This window comes from Arctopsyche grandis, chromosome 1, assembly GCF_051622035.1.
Source record: "Arctopsyche grandis isolate Sample6627 chromosome 1, ASM5162203v2, whole genome shotgun sequence".
In the NCBI taxonomy this organism is placed as follows: domain Eukaryota; kingdom Metazoa; phylum Arthropoda; class Insecta; order Trichoptera; family Hydropsychidae; genus Arctopsyche; species Arctopsyche grandis.
Window position 1 is genome coordinate 25,465,771 of NC_135355.1, and position 24,984 is coordinate 25,490,754.

The 24,984-nt window shown below is 32.9% G+C and overlaps 1 protein-coding gene across 1 annotated transcript in view; it reads right to left on the reverse strand.

Moving 5' to 3' along the window:
• Window positions 1-24,984, reverse strand: part of CARPA (Carbonic anhydrase-related protein A) — a 72,378-nt gene that overhangs the window by 3,286 nt on the left and 44,108 nt on the right. The window contains exons 6-9 of the mRNA XM_077433496.1: window positions 3,012-3,107; window positions 2,872-2,938; window positions 412-566; window positions 180-311 (exon numbers count right to left, since the gene is read on the reverse strand). Coding sequence (XP_077289622.1) covers window positions 180-311; window positions 412-566; window positions 2,872-2,938; window positions 3,012-3,107 — 450 coding nt within the window. The remainder of the gene's footprint in view (window positions 1-179; window positions 312-411; window positions 567-2,871; window positions 2,939-3,011; window positions 3,108-24,984) is intronic.

Genomic DNA, 24,984 nt, shown 5'->3' on the forward strand with positions numbered 1-24,984 from the left:
AAAAAAATGTGTGTGTTTTTCATTATTTACCTTTCATTAGAGCGATTGGAACGGAGCACAACAGCATCGGGTTCCAATAACACTCCATTAAATTGCCAGTTCCCGTCCTTCACATACACACACTGTGTACTAGGCATATACACTCATACATACTTTAATGAAAATATTTCCTTATTTACCTGCTGATTTTGGAAATCAATGTTGGTTCGGACGGTGCGATGGTGCAAGGGTTGCAAAGGCCGCGCATTATACCCCAGTGGTGCTTTGGGCGTCTCTTCGGTACCTTGCATCAGCCTCCTCAAAGCGTACATCTGTCGAATCGATAGAGTATTAATAGAGTGGATATGAATGAGTTCGTCGGTCATTGGTTGAGTGATACTTATTGGTTCGTTGCGACGGTATTTTCCTTACCTCTTGCTTGGTGATGTAGATGGGCTTATTGAGGATTATCCAAACGGTAGTCTCCCAGCATCCCGGATGGGTGGTGCTCCCCTCGTACGTGATGAAGTGGTCCGTATCGGGCAAAAGTGCGCTCAGAGATAAGTGCTTAATGGACGTTGATCCTCCTGTTGGAACAAGTTAATAATATCAAACGTCAATACTCAAATCCGTATTAATGACGTGTATAGGTTTTTGTAAGTATGATCTCATAGTTATGAATCTGTAAATGTCTAGGTATATTTTTGTAATATGGATGATTAATCATACCGATATTTCTATATATACAGGTCTACCCCACGGGATCGAATTAGAAATGCACGAAAACCAAATATCGGAAGGCAAAGATCAAAAATCGAAAGATCTCAAGTCGAAAGATCAAAAGAAAAGCGTGCATGGTAAACGATACATACTCACGTCCATCCTCACTTGATTTGCGCGAGCAGGATACAACAGGAACAAGAGGAACAGGCTTTTCCTCCCGTTTTAATGTGCGCGCGCAGAATACGGGAGGAAAAGCCTGTTCCTATTGTTCCTGTTATATCCTGTTCGCGCAAATTAAGTGAGGATGTACGTGAGTATGTACCGTTTACCATGCATCCTTTTTTTTGATCTTTCGACTTAAGATCTTTCGATTTTCGATCTTTGCCTTCCGATATTTGGTTTTTCATGCATTTCTAATTCGATCCCGTGAGGTGCACCCCTATATATACATACATATGTACATATATGATATACATATATATGTATATACAATATATGTATGGCAGACTTATTCCGTTATTTAAATTAATAATCAAAATATTGTGATACATCAAAGTTAAGCATTCATTCATTGAAGTTCATTCAATAGGGACGCCGTTTAAATGTCCATTAATATTGACACATTATTTAGTTTCCGAAAATATGCACATACGCGTGGCAGCACTTTCGTAAGTACGGGTGCACTCGCCATTTTGACGTCACGTCATGCGTGAATATTTCCACATTGGACAAAGAAAACCGGTTCTATATGATACTTTTCGGTGACATGTGTTGCTGTATAATATGAATAGATCTTGTCTGCTACTACTGTTTCGGTTACTCCATGTACATATTACGGAAAATATTTTGCATTTTAGTTTTATTTTATTCAATCAATCTATGTACACTCGTCAATACAGATCGCTCCAATGCGACTAGTGTACTGTACAGATCAAGAAACACACCAAATTATATATTACATAATTCGAAATTATACATACATGACATCTATGGTCACACATGGTAAAGTGCATTGCAAACATAATATATAATACGATCAACAAATATTTATACAACAATACGAATTTTTATACAATAATCATCCACAGAGATATCTATGGAGAGAAACCCAGCAAACCTTGAGATACATAACTCAAGATTTGAGAACTTGACTCAAGATTTTAAGATACTTGAGAACGTAACTCAAGATTTTTGCTAGAGAAATGGGGAGGGAAAACCAATTTTATAGGAATCGTTTTAATGAAAATCATAAAAATTGACAAAATCTGATAGGAAACGACCGACCTGGTCACAAACCAAGGTCTGACCAGCAGCAACCAGTGTGACTCGAACTCGTAACCACAATGACCATAGTAACATTGCTAGCCACTAGTCCATGCTGCCAATGAATGTGGCCATATATAATGCACTCAAGAATATTTTTCGTTCTGTTGCTTACGTCCAATTGAAGGCTTTAGCTGTACTATGTAGTATAAACGAACCTTTTTTGGCCATATAAATAAAATAAAATAATTCTGAGAATTTTTTTCGTGAAATTTCTATTGAATTTTGAGTGATGGGGATATTGTTTTAACATTATCGGCAAATATGTATTTTTAATTTTAATTGTGTTTTATGTTTTCTTTATATCTACCCCAATTTGAATGTTCCCTTTGTGGTCTTGTACAATGTATGTACATACGTATTTTTCTCGGAGTTATTATAATAATTTTGTGTTGGATTTTCTTCGTAATGTAAAAAAAATATTAGAATTATTATTATTATTATTTAATGTATAATACAATGTATGCGCGCACATATACATACATACTTATGTACGGGTAGTAAAATGTAGATTGCGTTCGTTTGTTGGAAAAACGTTAGTTAACCGTAAAGTTATTTTTCAAGGTAGAAAAGCACTGTGCAAGTTACATAGCATTTCAATGAAAAACTCGAATCGGTGTTTTTTTTAAACTGAACTTTTAATTACTTGAGGCACAGCGCACTGAGGAATGTTCCACTTTGTTGTTGCAACGGAAAAACGCTTTCGACTTAACCTGAGAAATTTCTTTGATGACTTTTTTAAACTCGCTTTCATACGCGTCTCAGCCAAACAACCCTAGGGCTTTTTCAGGCTTTTATTTTGCTGAATATTTACAAATTGTATTGTCAAGTAATTCAATTAATTACCTCTATATAGGACTTTGTTAAAGGTGCTTGTGATTATTCTCAGTTCGGGGTTCGGCGTGTCTCCAATCTGAAATGAATTAATAATTAAAACGATTTTTTTATTTCATATACTGTAATGTTTGGTGGATTTGAAAAATTACCTGGACCATAAGAGATATACCAACGATCCCCTGTGATTTATGTTGTGCTTCGGACATATTGTGATACAGTTCTTTGTTGAAACCGTACAGTTGAATCTGTAAGGAAAATATGCTTTTTTAATTATCCTTGTAAAATTTTCAGATAAAGATTTAACAATTGAAGAATTCTAATAAGTCGTTTCAAATATTGTAAATTTTAATTAAAGGCTTTTAATATATAAAATTAATCACCGCACTGTTCTAGCATTATGTATGTTCTATTGTATGAACAAAAATAATCTGAATCCCATAAACACATATTTTCTAGACCACGAAAGCGTGATCAGTGATCGATTTTGAGTTGGAATCAGTAAAAATCTCGAGTTCGAATTTTCGTAATGATCACAAAACTTGATCTATCGTTATTACGTACATACATAGATAAATTAAAAATGTATGCTGTTAGCTTTTAAAAATAAATGTGAATTTTAAATGTTTTGTATTGCGCTTTAAACAGGTTAAGATTAAAAAATCAACATAATGTAGAATCATATTATCTTGCAAGAGAGAAATATCTCAACACGTTCACATGCTACATATTTCCATACAAAATGTTAGAGAACAGTTTGCACGATCAACAACGTTCCCCGTTTACTTTAATACGTTTTTATTTTTTGTGATTAGCATAAATCTGTAAATAAATATGAAAATATTTTTATTTCTAAAAATATGTTGGTTTAGCGAGCTACGATATTATTCAAATGTACAAAAATAAAATATTATTATTATTTTTTGAACATTCTCCACTGTTTGAATGTGCAATATAATAATTGCATTGTTCTTTGTCGATGCGTAATATTATATTTCTACACATTGTGTATGGGATTTGGTCGAGAGTATATCATCCATCTTCGGGGTGAGACGCGTCATGTCACGCTCAATAGCTCGCCGACAGGGTAATGGAACTGGTTACCCTTGATTGGACTTGTCGACTTCTATGATGTATTATTTATTGACAAGATACGTAATATAAAACACAGAGCCCTCTAATTATGTGATGGCTGGTTGGATTTTCATGGACAGTTTCCAGAAAACGTACAATGTACACATAATGGGAAATTTCAACACACATATCGTGTTTCAAACTCTATTCATTAGAATTCAACGATTATAACAAAAAATATTGTATGTGTTCGGGTATTATATTTATAAGCACACTGTTTATGTGATATATTTATTAACATTTGTATATAATGCTATACATAAAAAGTATTACGTATAGCATTATAGCAATTATTAATTATTCTTCGCTTGCAGTTGTCAGTGTAAAATAAAAATCAGTAAATGTAGCTCGGTTAAAAATCTGAATGCATACATATGTACATACATATATTATTTAGCCCGTGTATTTATCGCCATTATACTGCGCTGCGGGAAAAATCTATAAAATTTTCAATATAAAAAAGTGCTAAAATCGCCTCGAATTTCATTTCGGATCTTTACGATCCACAAATCAGAATTTTGAACTCATGCCGCGTCTTCCATTGATGTGTTCCACATTTATATGTATAATGTCATTACTTGGATACCTTGTGCGAGTTTTTAAAGATTTCTCTTCTAATACGTGATGGGTTTTGATGGCGTTGTTTTACGACAATGGTGTAAATCCAGGCTGAAAGTGCAACCGTTAAATATAATATTTTTTATCACGATCCATATTTAGGAAAAATACTTAAATTTCGGGAGAAAATATCACGATGTTTTTCTAATATAAAATTTCATAAGAATTTTCTGCATATAATTTTCATAATACTTCTTAATTATAATGATTTGAACATTACTGCTCATTATTAAAATAAAGTATAATACCAATTCAAAATAAAATCTAGATTTTAATTAGCGCATTAGAATTGAAGTAAAAATATTCGATAGGATTTGTTATATAAACGCAAGCACCGAGCCAGCAGTATGGCACCGAGGGTTACCGGGTTAGATCCCATCTTAATCTTTAATGCTGCTGGTCAGACTTGGATATTTGTGACTCCAAGTCGATCGTTTCCTATCAGAGTTTGCCAATTTATCTGATTTCATTGTTGAAACGGTTCCTCCATCAAAATTGGCAAAAACCATCCTACACACTATGTAACCAATATCTGAATTTGATCTAATGTAAAAATTTCTGTATAAGTCTAAATCCATAGATATATCTATGGATTAATTAATTAATTAATTAATAGTTTATTTCATGTTCTTCAGCATATCGAAATTTAGCGATGTTTGTAGTTGGCTAGGAAGTCGCATTGGAGTTTGCCTGTAGACCTTCCTAGTATAAAAAAATATACAAGTCTAAATCCATAGATATATCCTTTTATAAAAAAATGAAAATAAAAATAAAAGAAAATATATCATTATGTATGTAAGTATTTTTTGTTTGTGTTGATTTTCAATTTCGAATAATGAAAAATGTATATGCATCTTGTAAATCAAATCTACCGTTCAATGCAAATTTCCAGATTGTGAATTTTTTCCGCATTTAAAACATGAAAAACAGTAGCAAATTCCTTTTTATTTTTTTTTGCTCGAGAGTCGTATATCAATTGTTAGAAGAGATTCATGAATAATTTAATGACTTGTAGGCCACGGTCGATATGCTAATTTGTCCCTTGGCATCTGCCAGCATGCACGCCTCTGTATCAGAAAAAATAATGTTATGATTTAATTTTCGATGCAAAGTATCGCAAAAGAAAGTTTCTATTTTAAGTATCGTTCTCCTAGTATCAATTCTCGTAGATAAAGTTTGGTGATCGTGAGAAAATGTGGCTTCGAGATTTTAACTGATCTATATTCAGTATCAATATTTGATTACATTTTAATGGTTTTTAGAAAATGTGTTAGTGTGTGTGCCTTTGGATTATGAAGGTAATTCGAATACCGTTAATTCTATAACACTGAATATTATTACTAACCATGTTGATAAAATTAAAATAAGCATTTAATTTAATTTTATATAATTTATATTTAAATTGATAAAATACATATATCGTATTTCTAGTATATTAATATGTATGTTTTACCATGGTTGTGGAAATCAGATAAAAATTTACATACTCCGACTACGACTTCATTTTATGATTCGACTCCAACTCCGTATCCGACTCCAAACTCCGACTCAAACTTAAATGAAAAGTAAAATCGAATTTTCTTGCAACCGTAATAAATCATTAGTAATAAAGATAATATCGATTTTTATAAAATAAAAATTTAAGAAATTTAAAAAGTCATTAAAAATTGACTTGTTACCCAATTTATTAAATCATTGGTAATGAAATAGGTAAAGATAAGAAGTTATTACATTTATAGTGTATGTGTATGTATTTCATACACAAATAAATCAATGCGAAAAATGAGAGTAATGATGAGAATAAAAAAAAGTATGAGATGCAGGAAATAATCGGTTCAACGATTTTATTTATAATGTTATTTAAAATCGTAATTTTTTAATGAAATTATTGGATATAAATTTATAAATGGATTTATTTAAGTACAATCGCAGACTCTAGTTGACGCATATCGTTATATTATTAATTAAAGATATAACGATATGCGTCAAATAATAAAAATGACTCTTAGTCGGTTGATTTATTACGACTCTAACTCCTATTGCAATGCTTCGACTCCACGACTCCTCAGCCCTGGTATTTATATATAATACATATTTATTATGTACTACATAGCTTTTTTACCCGGTTTTGCTCAATATTTGCAATAAAAACAGATTAAACATGGCGAATCTAATAGTAAATATTCATTTGATTTTTTATTGAATTTGTTTGAATTGAAAAAATATATAACGAATCGTCGTTATAGAAACTTTGATTTGTTTTCGATGTTCCCAACCAAAAATAATTACAAACATACATACATACAAAGTCTCTTTCGAAATTATATATTAGATTAGATGTACATGCAAAAAGTTTTCCTTTTTCTTAGTAAATTTTTCAAAATATAAGTAAATTTCATTTCATCATGCCCAATTTGCGTTCTGCGAACGAAAAAGCGTTAATGTAATGAATTCATCAACACTATTAAACTAAGTAGATATTGATCTATACAGAAACCGTCGTTTAAAGTCAGTTTTAAATAGAGCAATCGTGGTTGAGTATGAAGTTTTGGCAACGATCGAGTTGACGGCATTATCCCGGCTGAAGCCATCACTGGCCGGCTTCGTTTACCGATCTCGTACGGTCGCTGAATTATTTATGACTTGACCGATCGAGTTTCGACCGAGAAACTGAGGTGGGAGGAGAGGGAGGGTTAGCTTTAGAGGAGGGGTGAAAATGAGAGAAATTCACCGGGTAACTGTAAGGGGATGAGGGATGGAGCGGTCTAGGAAATCCGTTTTTCACCCCTCGAATCTTACCCGAACGGATGACCGCGGAAATAATGCAATTACGCGGACCAAACCGCCAGAACAAAGACTTTATCTTTTTCAACATGGAAGATATAATATTTAAATAATAAAATTGTTTTGATTCAATGAACAAACACACATACCCGACTGGTTTTAATTTAATTTTAACTACACATGAATTATTTTCTCCTGACGGTCGTGACTTTCCCGTCTTCTGACTTCCCTGATGTGGCTCGTCATGCTTCTCGCTCGCAGAGACTGGAATACAGTTTTCTCAGTGGCAGCCCTGATACGTTTATTTGTTGGGGATCTTCCTCTTTCTTTGCTTCCCTCTACGCTTCCCAGAACGACCAATTTTTCCAGGCTGTTCTGATCTGTCCCAAAAAACTGGTAGATATGACTACAAGAGATAGATAGATAGCCAATCGCCAATCCCGAACGCTTGCGGAATAGAGGCATTGGTTCTTCTCGCAGTCCAGGGGATTCTACATACGTACGTACATACATATGTATCCTTCTCCAACATTACATTTCGATACGACCTGGTCTTCACTCAGAATAGGCTCAGACCAGACACATTTTCGTGGAAACGGTGATGCCACGCTCTTTATAAATTTTGCTTAGTTTAGACATTAAGTTATGAATGTTCTATTTATTTTTATATGTGTATTTTAAAACAAGTAGTGTGTTTTGATTAATTAGTATGGTAACAAAATAAAAATCTATTTTTTTACATTGCCAAAGTCATTTACAAGTCTTCGAGACTTTGTAAAGAACTCTTTTTTTCCGAAATGTGTCTAAAATTAAAAAAATTATACTATCATCAGAAATATTCCTGTTTGAAAAATTATATTATATATAAATAAAGCAAAATCAAGCTAAATTAAGTCATACATAAACAGTCGGAATAATTTTACGCTTAATAAATCTTTAACACATAATTCACAATGCAACGAATATACACTTTCATAGGAATTTCATAGGAGTACATATATATATATATATATATATATATATATATATATATATATATATATATAAATATATATATATATATATATATATATATATATATATATATATATATATATATATATATATATATATATATAAATATAAATATAATGTTTTGCGTTAAACAATATTTAAAAATACTGCTGGTCTGTAGTACGTTTATTTTGATTTTCCGATATGCGGGACATATAAAATTATGAAAATGATAATAATTTGTGAAATCAATCAGAAAGTGTTTTTGGAATTGAAAATTGGTACATGTACATACATACTATGTTGTACTATGGAATATGCAACGAGTCAATCTGTTCCGTTCTGACTTTATCCGATAAATTACGCACGCCTTCCCATGCCGCGATGCCATTTCGTCTACTTTCACTATATTTTATTTCCGAACGTGCATCTCACCCTCAGCATCCCCCTCAAATTGACTATAAGCACCGTATTTCATGCATAATCAAGCGAGAGAGACTCTCGTTTTGTAGGTAATTCTACAAAACGGGAGATCCTCGCGGGGAAATCGACCGCCGACTACTCACTGAAAACATTTTCAACAATTTTCCGAGTGCCGATGTTTAATCTACGTTGTGATGTTTTCATATGCGCATTTGTTATATGAGCACCTTAACACACAATCGAAAACACGTATGCTAATTCAAAATAGTAAAAAAATAATGTTATTTATACATAGAACATGACATACGTTAAGTTTAATTATCCCAGTACCGGTACTACCCAAACCAGTTCTTACAGGTTTTTAAATAAAAATTCAATCTTTGGTACTTCCTATAGTACGAAATAAACTATCGAAAGAACCAAAATATAATAATTTAATTTTACAAGTTTAATTGTTTTGAATTTGGAAGAAAACGTTGTATCAACTAGTTTGTTTAGATTAGTCAAAGAATATTTAACATGCTTTTTGACCTGATATTTAAAGGAGTTCAGTACTTATCATAAAAGTAAGTTCAGTACTTATCATAGATTTAAAATAAAAGATAAAATGCTGAAAATATCGCACTCACACCTGAGACTATTACCGAATACTAATATTGATTTATAATATAATTAACTTTTAGCAATGAGAAGTTTCGTTGCCTTCCGATTTTTGTCGCTTGACAATTATTTGAATACATCTAATATATAATTTCGATATGTCTAATATCATATATATAAAGACGGTAATCTGTGTGTGTGTGTGTCGGTGTGTGTGTGTATGTGGGTGTGTGTGTGTGTCCTAACTCTCACCGAACATAATGAACGAATCGATAAAAATCGATAAATTCATTTTTCGACGAGACGACTTTGTCGCAACTCGAACCAATCACCCCAAATAGCCGGAATATAGGTCTAAATTGAGCTAATGGTCACGTACATCACGCCAAATCCAATTCTTCATTTCGCCTTTTTTTTTTAAACATTAATTGAAATATTCCTTCTCGCCATATAAAAATACGTAATTTTATTAATTTAATTTAGCGAGGTTTTGAACCATTTTTTGTGTAGATTTATTTTTAATTAAATTCAAATTTAAATTATTTATATTTTGACGATATTCGAGAGAAAAATTGATTTCATTCACCGAGGGCGCCGGGAATCAAACCTCGGACCCTCCGATCCAAAGCGATGTGCTTCACGAGCCCGCGCCGCACGACATATCCTCGCCTAGAATACGTGTTGTAAATACACATCATATGTATATGCACTTAATTTGTTATGTGTAATAATAATATTCAACGTTACGAGGTCAATGACCGTTTGTGTATAATCGGAAAATATTACATTTTGTTAACTTAAATTAACATTTTGTTAACGTTAACTTTAAGAATTGAAGATTATTACAAATAAAGAATCGAAAACTATCTATGAGAGTCTACAAAAATAACGGTTCCGGTTACGGATTTTTTTTTTAGTTTTATACGAGTATATAATAATTTTATACCCATGCGATGATATTTCATCGGGCTATTCACTAGTTTTATATATAATCAATGTGGTTGAATATTATTTTTTTCGTTTCAAATAAATATAATAAAAAACAAATGAATGTCTACGTGTATTGTTTTGCCATGTTTAAGCTGTTTATATTAAAAATACCAAGCGAAGCCGGGTAAAACCACTAGTACATATATAATATTGAAAACATCCCCTTCACACTAAAATTCTTCTAAGGAAGTCAACTAAATCAATCCCGGTAGATACCGGTACTACCGATAGTAAGCAAACTTTTTGGTAGTACCGGTGGTGATAAATTTAAGTATTATGTAAATTCCAAACTCCAAGAACAATAAAAAAATACGGAGCAATTCCACATTTAGCTTATTTGACCCGTTAAATTTGAATGTGAGATTATTTTTGTTGTTTTCTCTTGTTTATGAGATATTTAAATAAATACGCGATACGATACGCATTTAAAAAAAATGCGCGACTTTTACAGATATTTGAATTTTGTAATCTTTGACTCAAAATCTAGTATTTTTGTCAAAAGTACGTATTAGAATCAATAGTCAGGTATTTTTTCTATTTATTATGAATTTAATGCTTTTTTTATACATAAAAAGAAACCAATAAAACCGTTGTGATATTCGAATTTAGTGGGTCCAACTCAATAAAGAATGACGTCTCGCTCCGGTGTGTAAAAAACGTATCTTTTTTGTTGCAGTGTTATCAGGCTCTTGTGATTTTATCATTTGTGATTTAAAATTTACATTTTTGAAACATTTTATGAAGAATTTTGAAATAAAATTAAAGAGCATTTCGAAAGCAAATTTTCGCCTGAAAAGCTATTATATATGATTAAAAACAGACTTTCATCAGAAAGCTTTAATTACAATCAAGTTCAATTAAAAGCGCTTGTAATTTTAACGATCCATAATGTACAAAACGCTCACATACATACATCAAGCACATACAGAAATATGATATTATTGTTAGTGTGATAATGGAAATAATAATCTTTGGAGATTATTATTTCATACATTAAACATCATTTTACACGTGTCTAATTTTAATACATATCTCGTTTTAACATGTAATTGTGAAGAACTGAATAATATTAATATCGTGGGTTGAAAGTCTTCTTGTACGATCTCGATAATGAGGGAATATTACGAGCGCAATTTTCCCGCGTCCTCTTTGTTTTAATAACCATGTTTTTTGGCACCTAATTTCTGATATAGGATTCGACTTTAATGAGGCAGAAGAAGAAGCATCACCCAGAGGCATCTCCCCCGGTAACAACTTGGTTAATTATAAGTTTCCCGAGGTACAAAGATGTTGTGTCCTTAAAGGAAAATGTTTTTCCTTGGGGCGCACAAGCAACGTGTCCGAAATATAATTGATGATCCTGCCGGCAGAAAGCGGCCAGCTACCCCCACCGAAGGGATTTACTTTGAACCAGGAAACTTCGCCAGAGGAAAAGGAAATCTCTTCTCGGGTTGCACCAATGGAAAATGTAGAAGTTTTGTATCACGTTTCATTAAATACAATACTTTCTATGAAAATGCGTTGTGGTTAATTAACACTTTTACTATTTGTTCCATCATACACTCAAAACAATGATCTTTTTCATGTACATACATGTGTTCATATTCTGGCAACAAACTATTTATTTATTTATTTAACGTTTTTGACCATTATGGAATTACAGGAAAAACCTAATGCGCCACAATGGCCTACATAATAAAATAATAAAATAAAATAAGAGAGGGAGAAAACAAAAAATAAAATAAAAAATTAATAGATACAACAGAAAGCGAAAGAAAAAAATTAGGATACAAAAAATTTAAAAAAAGATAAGTAAAAAAAATCACACAGCATTTAACACAATCATAAAAAACTTTATGGTAATTAAAATTTAAAATAAGAAAAAATACAAATAAGGGAATGTCTTGCACCTGCAGCCTGTTCCGATAAATAAGAACAAGCTACAAATACAAAACATCCCTGCGAGGCCCAAATGGAAGAGAGTAGATTAAGTTTCCACTCATACATCACAGTCAAATTAAGAAAGTAATGATGATCCCAGGCTACCAGATAAATATGTTAAAATAATATCCGATAATCTACGCTCACCGAGGTGGAAAATATCGCATTCAGGGACGGCAGCAACGATTTCATTGAGAAGTCGAATAGCTCTTGGTATAGGAGCCATTCGAAAAAGAACTGTGCGAGCAGGAGGTACAACCATCAAATAATGATATCTACCACGCACATAATTATTAGGTACATTAAGTCCCAACTGTTCCAGCAACAACGGGCATGACGTATTACCACGCAGTACCTAGAGAACGAAACGAATTAACGAGAAGTTCACGGGAATTATAACCAAGCATACCCAAAAGGAAAGGAGTAGGATAGAGATATGGGTAGTACCCTTACTCTTTCTTATATAGAAAACGAAGAAATGCTTTTGGAAAAAAAAAAAAAAATTTGGAATAGCCGAGATGATAGCAATAGGTCTCTAATTTTCAACCTCATTTTTAGAGCTACTTTTATGAATAGGAATGACTCTAGATAATTTCCATTTTTCTGGATAATTACCAGAACCAAGAATAAGGTTAAAATAAGCTGAAGAGGCTCTAAAAGTGATTATATTTATATATAATTATATTTTTTTAAATCGAGAATATTCTAGTGGGTGGTTTAAAGAAACTTTATGTAAGCTGACAAGTTTTTTTAAGTGCACAAAGGCGTGAATCACGTCACTAGTACTTATATAATATTTTATTTTACATAACCATAATGATATGAGTCTTGTAAAATTTTATTTAACCATTGGAAACGATGCAGTGTCGGCTAATGGCCACCTCTCCACGCGATAGCGATATATGTATGTATGTATGTATGTATGTAATGGCACACTGGTGCACATGCACCATACATTGCACATGCACCATCCCTTTTCCCCGATGCTACTAGAAACCCGAACACCGTTTTCCCGTATGCGAAGTGTACCGGATGAATTTATAACGGGTGCATTGTGCACGTTAACCCACAAACGGCCTCTAGTTTACCTTGCCTCGTTTACATTTGTACAATTTTAAATTTAAATCACTCTCAAACTCACACCGTTTGAAGACCGCATGGTATACGTGCCGTTATCTAGAGGTGGTGAAGCTTTTTATGTACATACATATGTATGTATGTATATCACATTACACGGTTTTGATGAGATTTAAAAAAGAGTATTGGGATAATGCATGAATTTTAACTTCGTGAACAAGTTATTAAAACGTAATTTTAATTTTGTCAATATTTTTGATGCATTACAAAATTTTTTGTAGGTTTAAAAGGAATTATTTAGACGATATACATATATTAGGCTGGAGCGAAAAATGAATTTAGGATTTTCTAACATTAATCCGAGTGAAAAAATTACGTCTTATCAAGGAAACATCATATCGAAATATTGATCGATTTCCTTTTTTTTTTAGAATAGTTTCGGTTATTTTTATTATTTTAAAAGAAAATAAATGCTAAATAGGTTTATATTTCAGTTTAATTGGATTGATAGTGATTAGTTTTAGCTGATTAGCGAGAATTTAAAGTTTCCGTTTTAATTTTAATTTTATTTTTTATTCAATTAATCATATACACTCGTCTTACAGATCGCTCCAATGTGACAAGTGTACTATGCAAATCAAGAAACACAAATTATATATAAATTCATAATTATTATTTATTTTTTAAATATACACGACATCTATGGTTAAAAATTGCAAAGTGCATTGCAAACATTTTATACAATACGATTAATACAAGCTTTATACAGAACTAATTTATACGAAAATTTTTTGCAGCATCTTGAGACACTGAATAACTCAATATAGAGAGATAGAGGAGGAAATGCCAATTTTTGCAGGAACCGTTTTAATGAAAATTAGAAAAAAATGGCAAACTCTGATTGGAAATGGTGTCACAAACTAAGGTCTGGCCAAGAGCAACCAGTTGAACTGGAACATGTGACCACTCTGTTGTTTGAAACCATTATACATATGCTAATCACTAGTCTATGCTGCTGGTTACCAGAAACTCCCACACAAAGCGCGTTACGCTCATAACTGGAATCAGCAGGAGTCCCACAGTGGAGCTTGTTTGGTCCATTCTTATTTGCCACGTATATATATATATATGTATGTATATGACATATCTAAATATACATACCAAAATCTTTCATTTAGTTCTATGTGCAGATAATACCACTCGCTTGACAAATAGCACCAAATTAGACACTTTTATCTACCAAGTAGCACCAAATCAGAGCAATATTAATCTACGCCGGGACCTGTATTAAATAATTTATCCAATACCAACCATTTAAAACAACAAATAGTCCAGAACAAGTTCGTAAATCAATTTATAACATTTATAAGCTGAAAAAATTACAGACCCGAAATAGCATTCCGTTGGTCGCTAGACATTACTAATAAATTAACTAGTGGATTTTACAATAGAATCACTAATAACCATGCAAAGTCTTGATAATAAAATGATGTTTATACCCTTCAGATATAAACTAATAATTTCTTAAATAGAAAATGATAAATAGATCAGAAACTGCTATGCATAGTAGACCTAATATTTACCATTATCATATTTTTTTAACAATCAAAAGCATTTCAAAATAAAAAAACGAAATTTTTAAGGCGGAAGCCGTTTTTTGAGAGAATTATTAGTTATTTTGATTACAACAGTTTTTGAAAGCTTCCTCAAAAAATATTTTTTTAATAAAAGTGAAATGTAAAATCATCTTTTGACGTAAAACTACATCCATTCATGAAGATATGATGCTAGCTTAAAAAATATGAATAGCTTCATATGACTATATAAAATCACCATAAATCTGTGATAATATAATTAGTTGGCTTAGTGATTTGCATTCAGTTTGGATTACTGCATCAAATTAAAACGGAAATACGTGAAATTTCGTTAATGTTCATTAAAATCAAACAAAATAAAATCAACGAAAGTCAAAAAGCAAAGCTTAAGATTTAAGAACAGCAGAGTAATCAACTCCGGTCTATTTCAATACCACCCCTTCGATTGAACGATCGATTGAGAAAACTTGGACGTCAGCTCTCGAGAAAATGTAACGGCGTGAATAATACGTGTAATATATTTCGCCGAGCGCGGTCCACTGATAGCGTTATGGGTCGTTCGTTATCTTTAGGTGCGAACAGTGCTCATCCGAAAGAGAATAATTTCCTTTGGCATGCTTCGTCGTTAAACCGCGGAGATGCGCTCTTGCCTAAGGCGGAAGAAGCCTCCCGGCACACCGGATATTACGTTAAAAATGCACCGCGTAAAAGGAGACAACCGTACCGACAGACTAGGGGAGATGAGTGTAGAGGAGGATGCGGGGAAAGCGCGACGTTTTCCATTAGATTCGGTTTTGAAAGGATTCAAAAGGAAATGCACATTGACGAACACCGCACTTAGCATTTCCGAATTTCTGGATAAAAAAAACTCACCTGCATATTGTTGAAAATTGTTGGTGTCAACAAATGGTAACGTACCCTGTTATTGCTAAGAAAGCTCTGGAGATTTTCATACCGTTTTTTACTACATATCTTTGGGAGCAATCCTTTTCGAGGATGCTGGACATAAAAACGAAGAAAAGGAACAGACTTTGTTGCAAAAATGACACGAGAGTGGCACTTGCCAAGGTGAAGCCGCGCTTTTCTGAACTGGTCCCTGAAAGGCAACAGCAGAAGCCACACTGATTTGCAGTAAATATTCATTATTATGTTTTTGTTTTTGTGTGAAATTCGTGTTTTAATGGTGCTTAACAGTGATGTTGATGCACGGTTCATTGTGTGCACCAGTAAAATATATACCTACATATGTTTTGAATTTGAAAAAAATCATATTTTATTTTTCCAACTAAGAAGGGTTGAATGAATGCGCATTTGGGGTTCAGTACCTCCAACAAGGTTAAGAACCACTGTTTTAAAGGTATAGATGAGTTCAGAGACTTAGCCGTGAAACCATCGTAGAATATTCAAATAGTCCTTTTTTTAAAAATCAATTGAAATCTTTCGTTCTCGCTATATAAAAATACGTAATTATAATAATTTTATTTAGCGAGGTTTTGAACTTTTTTTTTGGTTTCATATTAAACAATTAAATATATATTTTTTAATTAAAATTAATTATATTTTAACGATATTTGAAAAATAAAATGAATTTTGAAATATACCAGCTCGGGTTTCGAACCTGTGATGTCTAGGTCTACATAAACGCGAACATTAACAGCGAACCACAGCCGCTCTCAGACAAGGTGTTATAAATGACACATATAATGTAATGTAAGCAGGTTTTTCGACCTATATTATTATTCAAGGTTGCCAGGTCAATGACCGAAGATTGTTTGTAATTGATTTCGTTTATAGCACGACTAAATATTTACTTTAACCTCTTGACTAAAACCATTTACAAGAATGTGTTCATATAAGAGTAAGTACATAATATTATAACTTTATTTAGCAAGGTTTTTAATTTTTTGTTGTATAAAATTATTTAAAATATAATTAATTTATTATTAATATTAAATTAATTATATTTTAATGATATTTGAAAAAAGAGGAGAACGCGCATCGAACACAACCTACTTCTTTATATACATATAACATAAAACTTTATTTTAATTCAAATCCTTTCCGAAACCAACCGTTGAAATCAACGGGCCCAAAACTAGTGATAAATAAGAATGATATGAAATCACAGATTATATCAATTAAATGGAACTATTTCCTACTTTAGTTCCGATTCCCGATTAGATTTCGATTCCGATTGTGATTCCGATTCTCGATTCCTATTTCAGTTCTAATTCCCGATTCCTATTTCATTTCCGATTCCCGATTCCTATTAAAATTCCAATTCCCGATTCCACCTTGCTTTGACTATTGAAAATTATTGTTGTTTGTCATTATACATATAACTTTATTTTGAAGAATTGATCAATTCTTTTACAGAAACTATCCGGTGAAATATCAACGGGAGCAACACTAGACTACAATATAGACTATATACGGATTTTTCTAAAGCATTTGATAAAATCAATCAAAACCTATTACTCAATAAACTTTGGTACTTTTGGTACCTTAAAAGAATCCGAGGAAATCTATGTCTTTAATTACTTTATTTTTCCTTTGTAGAGTCTCACCTTGAATTTGCCTCAATTATCTGGTCACCTTTTTATTTATCCCATATTAATTGTATTGAAAAAGTCCAACTTAAATTAAATTAAATCCTTACGCTACCTTTTTCCTACCTATACCCATTCTACTGTTCCCGATATTTTAAAAATCCTATCTTTTAACAATCTTTCTGTCAGGCGACGACTTACTAATGCTACATTCTTCTTTAAGCTCATAAATGGTTTCCTTGATTGTTCTGATTTACTGAATAAGGTTGATTTCAGGATCCCAGTTAGGTATTCTAGACACGTTACACTCTTTTCACTTAATCCTTTCAATACTAATTCCCAAAAATATTCTTATCTGCAGCGTGTTTATCGTATGTTTAACGGGGAGCTGAATGAGGTTGATCTGTTCGGTATTTCCCTACATCAATTCAGGATTAACATCAAGAGAATCTTGACCGATTGATCCATTTCTTCTTCTATTCTATTTTATAACCTTTTTCCAATATTTTAACACTTTAGTTTAGTTATGCAATGTGCTATTTTGTCATGTTGTAGCTTTTATTCTTTTCTTTTTCATTTGTTTATCTTATATTTATCTTTTTCATTTAATTATCTTTGTAAAAATCTGAGAAGTGTAGGATTTTCTTTAAAAGCTTTTTTTTGAAAACACCTTAAAGTTTAACAATTTTTTTTATTTTATTTCAGAGAAGTGACATGTGTATGTACATACAAACATATTTTTATTATATATATCGATTATATATTTATTATTTATTTCGTAGAACATGAACACACGCCTTTACGATCGCTCGAAAACGACGAGTGCACTTACATATACAGATACATTACAATCAATCAATATATATATACATATATATATATATATATATATATATATATATATATATATATATATATATATATATATATATATATATATATATATGTATATATATATGTATATATATATATATATATATATATATATATATATATATATATATATATATATATATATATACATTACAATCAATCAATACAACAAATCAAGCATTTTATACAATGCAAATTCATATAAAAATCTATGGAGAAAGTTTTGCAGCATCTTTATAATCAAATTGACGAATCTCAAGACGCTGAATAAATTGAGATTAGCAAGAGCGATAGGAAGATGCCAATTTTACATGAACGACCTGGAGTCACAAATCAAAGTCTGGCTAGCAGCGGGACTCGAATCCGTGACCACTTTGCTCGAAAGCATAATATGCTAACGACTAGTCAACGCCGCTGGTTATTATATATGCATATGTAGGTACTTATGTACATACATTTACTTAGGTGTATGGTGTGTCTAGAGAATATACATATAAGGTTGAAAGAAAGGCAGTGGGTGAAATAAGAAAAAAATGTAAGGTGAGATGGATGAGAGTTGCGCAAAACAGAGACGAAGGGACGCGTGTTGGAGAGGCCTTCATTTATCAGAGGATGGTGAATTGCTTTAATTTATGATGGTTATTGACTGGGAAAAATCATGAAAAATAAAATTCTGTGATTGTGTGGCGCTCCTTGATGAATAGAACTATTTATATGTACATATATTATATGCAGTGGTGAAGTCGGGCCAGGTCACCGCCCTGGTACTTCTTTTTGAGCCAAGTCGCTGCCCTGGCACGTTGATTGATATAAACATTGTTTTTCTAGTACAATTAAAAAATATTTTGACTTAAATTTCATATTCCAAACATTGTGAGCCGACTCTCGCTCTAACACTCGATAATCACAATTGAATAATAATCTAAGCACATTCAAAACTTAAAAGACTAATTAATGAAATTTATTTGCTTTTTTATCTAAAACCACCTAAAACTTTGAAAGAAAGCATTCTTTGAACTATTTACCATATGCACTTGAAGATAGATAAAATGAGGGAACTCAGCTTAAATGAATAGTCATCTCTAAATTCACATGTTAAAATTTGACATTGTATGTATGTATACATATGTACATTGCTAATAGTAAATGTTGCTGTTGACACACAAACACGAATTATGGAAGTTTTCATAAAATATAAAAAATACATCATAATTTCAACAAGTAAGAATATTTATTAGCAAAAAAAGTGGGGGGGGGGAGTCGTAAAAATTAAACACCAACATGGTTCTTTTTTATTTAGCACTAAACCACTGATTATATGTACATATGTATGTAGGTGACAAATTTTGAAAAAACGAGAAACGGGTGCATTTTAAGCATTTTACACATCTACAACACTATGACGGTCTCAGGTCAGCGGCGAGTAAGTGCCGCCGCTTAACAAAAGCACAACCCGGTTTTGAAAGGTACCGTAACACCTTTCATAGAGAAGGAAACTCCATAAAAAATTCCCTGGCAGTGGGCAGCAGCTCTGTCAGTACCATCCACGGCGGAAGTATATGCAATATACTAAAACGGCAAAAGATGGAAGATTCAAAGCGACGTGGCAGCCACTCAATCGGTTTGAATTCTGCGGAGCAGAAGGTTTGGGGAAAACTACTGTGCTCTCATATCCCTAGTATAACCACCATGAAGAGAAAACCTAAAACCACGGCCCCGAGTCTCCGGCGTCCCTTCAATGGGACAGGGGTGCTAAGAATCCCCGGACTCAAAGTGGTGAACATACGAAAAATTGGTACATGGAATGTTAGAACCATGTATCAAGCAGGTAAAATTGAAAATTTGCAAATAGAAATGAAAAAAAAACCAAATACAGATGCTCGGCATAAGCGAAGCTAGGTGGCCTGGAGCAGGAAAAACGATGCATTGCAATGGATATACGACTTACTACTCGGGATCGCTTGACGGCACTCATAAGAATGGTGTTGCTGTGATTCTGGAAGACGACATCAGTAAAAGTGTGAGAAACTTTATTCCGTTATCTGAACGAGTCATGATGATACAATTAGCAGGAAAACCTATAAATGTTAACATAATACAAGTGTATGCCCCCACTTTCGATAAAGAAGAAAATGAGATTGAAGAATTTTATCAACAAATCAAAGAATTGATGACATATACGAAAAAACATGATGTTAACATTATAATGGGAGATTTCAACGCCAAAGTTGAAGACGAAGAAACAATGGGTATAACTGGTCGCTTCGGACTTGGAGAAAGAAATGAGAGAGGAGACAGACTAGTTCAGTTTTGCCAGGAAGAGCAGTATGTTATCTTGAATACTTTCTTTAAGCTACCTAAAAGAAGATTATACACATGGAAATCCCCAATGGACTGTCCTGATAATATTGTGCGAAACCAAATTGACTTTATTTTGATAAACAGTAGATTAAAAAATAGTATAAAATCGGTGAAAACCTACCCTGGTGCAGACGTGGCATCCGATCATAATCTACTTTGTGTGAAATTGAAGATAAGACTGAAAAAGATTTTAAGAGCATCAAAACCTAAACCAAGATTGGATTTAGAGCTGCTTAAAAATCTTACGATCCACGAACAATTTACAAAAGATCTCAATAAAAATTTTAAACAAAAATGTATTGAAGAAAATAGTAATGTAAACTTAAAGTGGGAAGGTATGAAATCAGCAATGACCCAATCTGGGAAAAAGTTTCTTGAAACAAATCAAATAATTAATAAAAAACAACCTTGGATGACGGATGAAATTATACATTTAATGGAAGAACGTAGAAAACACAAACATAATAATCCAACACAATATAAAAATATTCACCGCCAAATTCAAAGGAAAATTAAAGAAATCAAAGAAAAATGGATGGAAAAAAAATGTAACGAAATTGAAAAATTACAAGAAAAACACGACGAATTTAACGTACATAAAAAACTAAAAGAAGCAACAGGATCATTCAGAAAAAAAGATTTCATACTCCTTAGGAATAAAAATGGAAAAATCATTTTAAATATGGATGAGAAGAAATCAGAATGGACCGAGTACACAAAATTGCTTTTTAAAGACAATAGAAAAACCGGAGGGCATATTGAAGATCCAGAAACGGGACCATATATATTGAAATCCGAAGTGGAACATGCTATAAAACTAGCAAAGAGTCGGAAAGCTACTAGACCGGATCTGATTCCTGCCGAATTCCTCAAGTTATTGAACGACGATAACATAGAAGATCTTACAAAACTCTTCAATAAAATATATTTATCAGGCAAACTACCTAGCGATTGGTTACAATCCATATTTATCCCATTGCCCAAAAAGAGTAACGCGAGGACGTGTAGCGACTTCAGAATAATTAGCCTAATGAGTCACACATTGAAGATCCTACTAAAGATAATACAGGGCAGAATTTACTCACGGTGTGAAGAGGCGATTAGCAGAGAGCAGTTAGGGTTCAGACAAGGCTTGGGTACCCGAGAGGCCCCTTTCTGTATGAAAACACTACTCTAAAGATGCAGAGAAGTCCGTAAACCTGTGTACATCTGCTTTATAGACTTTGAAAAGGCCTTTGACCGTGTCCAACACGCTCGCCTGATGAAAATATTGGCCTGGATGACAGAGATGTCAGATTGCTACGAAATATTTATTGGAATCAGACTGCAGTAGTACGTGTCGATGATCAATTCACTGATGAGATTCCTATAGAACGGGGCGTCAGGCAAGGATGCATCCTATCACCTACTCTTTTTAACACCTAAAACGAATCCATCTTCCACGATGCTCTCCAAGAGGCGGAGGGCATCAAGGTGGGCGGCGAGACGATCACCAATATAAGATATGCTGATGACACGGCACTAGTCGCTGAAAATTTAGCAGACCTGCAAAGATCTCTAGACCGTGTACATCAAGAAAGCAATCGAAGAGGTCTGCGCATAAATCTAAAGAAGACAAAATTTATGATAGTAGATAGAATGCAAACAGACACCGGGAATCTAACCTTGGATGGAGAGGTGATAGAAAGAGTAAAAAGATTCAAATACCTGGGTACCTGGCTGAATGAAGAGATGGACCCAGATGAAGATCTAAGAATCCGCATCGAGATGGCTAGAACAGCATTTGTAAAAATGAAGGCAACGCTTACAAACAAGCATCTCAATCTTCATACGCGGTTGAGATTCGCGAAGAGCTACGTCTGGACAGTATAACTATACGGATGTGAGACGTGGACTCTGAAAACCAAGATGATCAGCCGCATTGAAGCTTTTGAGATGTGGGTCTATAGGCGTATGCTGAAGATTCCGTGGACAAAAAGATATCAAACGAAGCTGTCCTCGGCATGATGGGGAGAGGCAGGGAACTTGTTTCTGTCATCAAGCGGAGAAAGATGGAGTACCTCGGACACATGATACGGGGTCCAAAATACGAATTTCTCCGTTTGATAACCATGGGGAAAATAGAAGGAAAAAAATGGATTGGCAGGAAAAAGTTATCTTGGCTTCGAAACATGCGCATGTGGACCAATATGAGCGCCGAAGAGCTGTTCCGAGCTGCTGAAGACCGATGCGGATATATTCAAATAATCGACGAGGTGGTCGCCAGCGTCAGGATGCGGACAAGGCATTAACAAGAAGAAGAAGACACATCTACACATCTCACTGAAACACTCATTGATTTTTACACGAAAACCTAATCAAATAAAGTATTTCAAAAAAAAATCAACAACATAATTACACGTTTGCAAATAAAATTAAAAATTATTAATAGGTAAAACTCGATTGTTGTATTTGCATCTTATTTCATTAACAAAAGTGCGGCTTTGTGTAATAATGTGGTATCGATTTATTTTCAGTATACGGATTACACGAGTTGAAATACAAATAAACTGAAACAAAATGAAACCCTAGCAGCTTTGCTCGCGTCGCTTTTCTTCCGTTTGAAGCGCGCGCTTTCACAAGCTTTCAGCCTCTGAATTCAATCAGATTAATTGCTGTGAGCCATCTCGGCTCTATTAGCGATTATTCATTATCAGCTTTGACTCCCCCCGGAGAGCCATTTGTAGCTGAACTTTGATTAAAGCACTTTTGGGTTAGAACGGCTAATGTGCATTTTGTATTAATTGCATTATCGATCTCGCATGAAACTGTTCGCATGTCCCATATTATGCTCTAATGGTCTGAATAAACTAACCTACTACATTTGCATACGAATTTTATAATAATATCAAAACCCGATTGTGTGTACATTTGTTCAATTACGGTTTGTTATTTTCAAAAGAAAAATAAATAAAGTAGGTACAATCTTGTATTATTTCGTCGTTGAATTAAATTCAAACGTTGCTGCTTTCCAATCCCGAGAAAGGTATTTTCTATTGCTGTAGTGGAATGTAAATATTTGACAATTTTCCATAGCTTCGAATTCTTTAAACATTTTGAAAACGAAATTAAGGACGCCTTCACGGGATAAAAACAATGTACATACATACATTTGTATTAAAAAAAATTACTTGCTGAATTGGGAATTAAATTAATTAATTCGCATACGATTACTGTGCGCCATATTTATGTATGTACGAAGATCTGTATTTTGACGACTGTATTGAATTTTTCAATAACAACTTAATATCAAAAGTACAATAAGGTCTTTTTTCAACCTTCTGTCGTCTATGCCGTCGGGAAAATTCGATTAAATTTCAATTTTCGCGTTTCGATTGTTGGAATGAGCACAGTCATTCGACCACAATGAGGAGAGCGGGTCGACCTTGTCGCATTTTAATTATGAAACACGAAATTCGGGTCGTTTTTCGGTGCCCGAGTTCGGCGTATTAATGACGAACCATTAGGGGATTTTTTATTACGCTTCCATTTTAGGGTTAATGTCTCCACTGAATATCGTGACAATCGTCGCTAGATAACGGCAAAATTTATTCGACCCGAGTCGGGGATGTTTTTCGAACGAAAATCGATAAGGTCCGTTTCGACCTTCGCATGTGTCGGTATTATATATTTTTTTCGCAGCATTAGCTATCTATTTAATTTCAAATGAATGGTCTGCATATTTGTTATCAAACATCACCTATGGTTTAAATTAAAATATTTATATGTAGGAGAAAAAATTTACATATCCCTATGGAAATGTCTCTTTATTTTTATATAACATACATATATGCATACAAAGTATTATCATAATATGTACACATATTTAAATAAACAGTACGATATTGTTTAAAAACTTTGAAAAAGGTTGAGTTAGTATATATATGTATATATGTTACTCATAGATATGTACTTACAAAAGTGCTATTCATTGTTTTATTATATGATTAATTTCATAATGATTATAACGCTCGTCAATATTGTGTATTATTTATTTACTAAATTTTAATGTTATAGTCAATAAAACTATATACATAGATATATATCTGGAATTAATGTAAGAAATACCTGTATCAAAATTTGACAAATTCAAAGTTAGTATTAGAAAGTTTTTGAAAATTATCATATTCGATGATTACATAATTTCA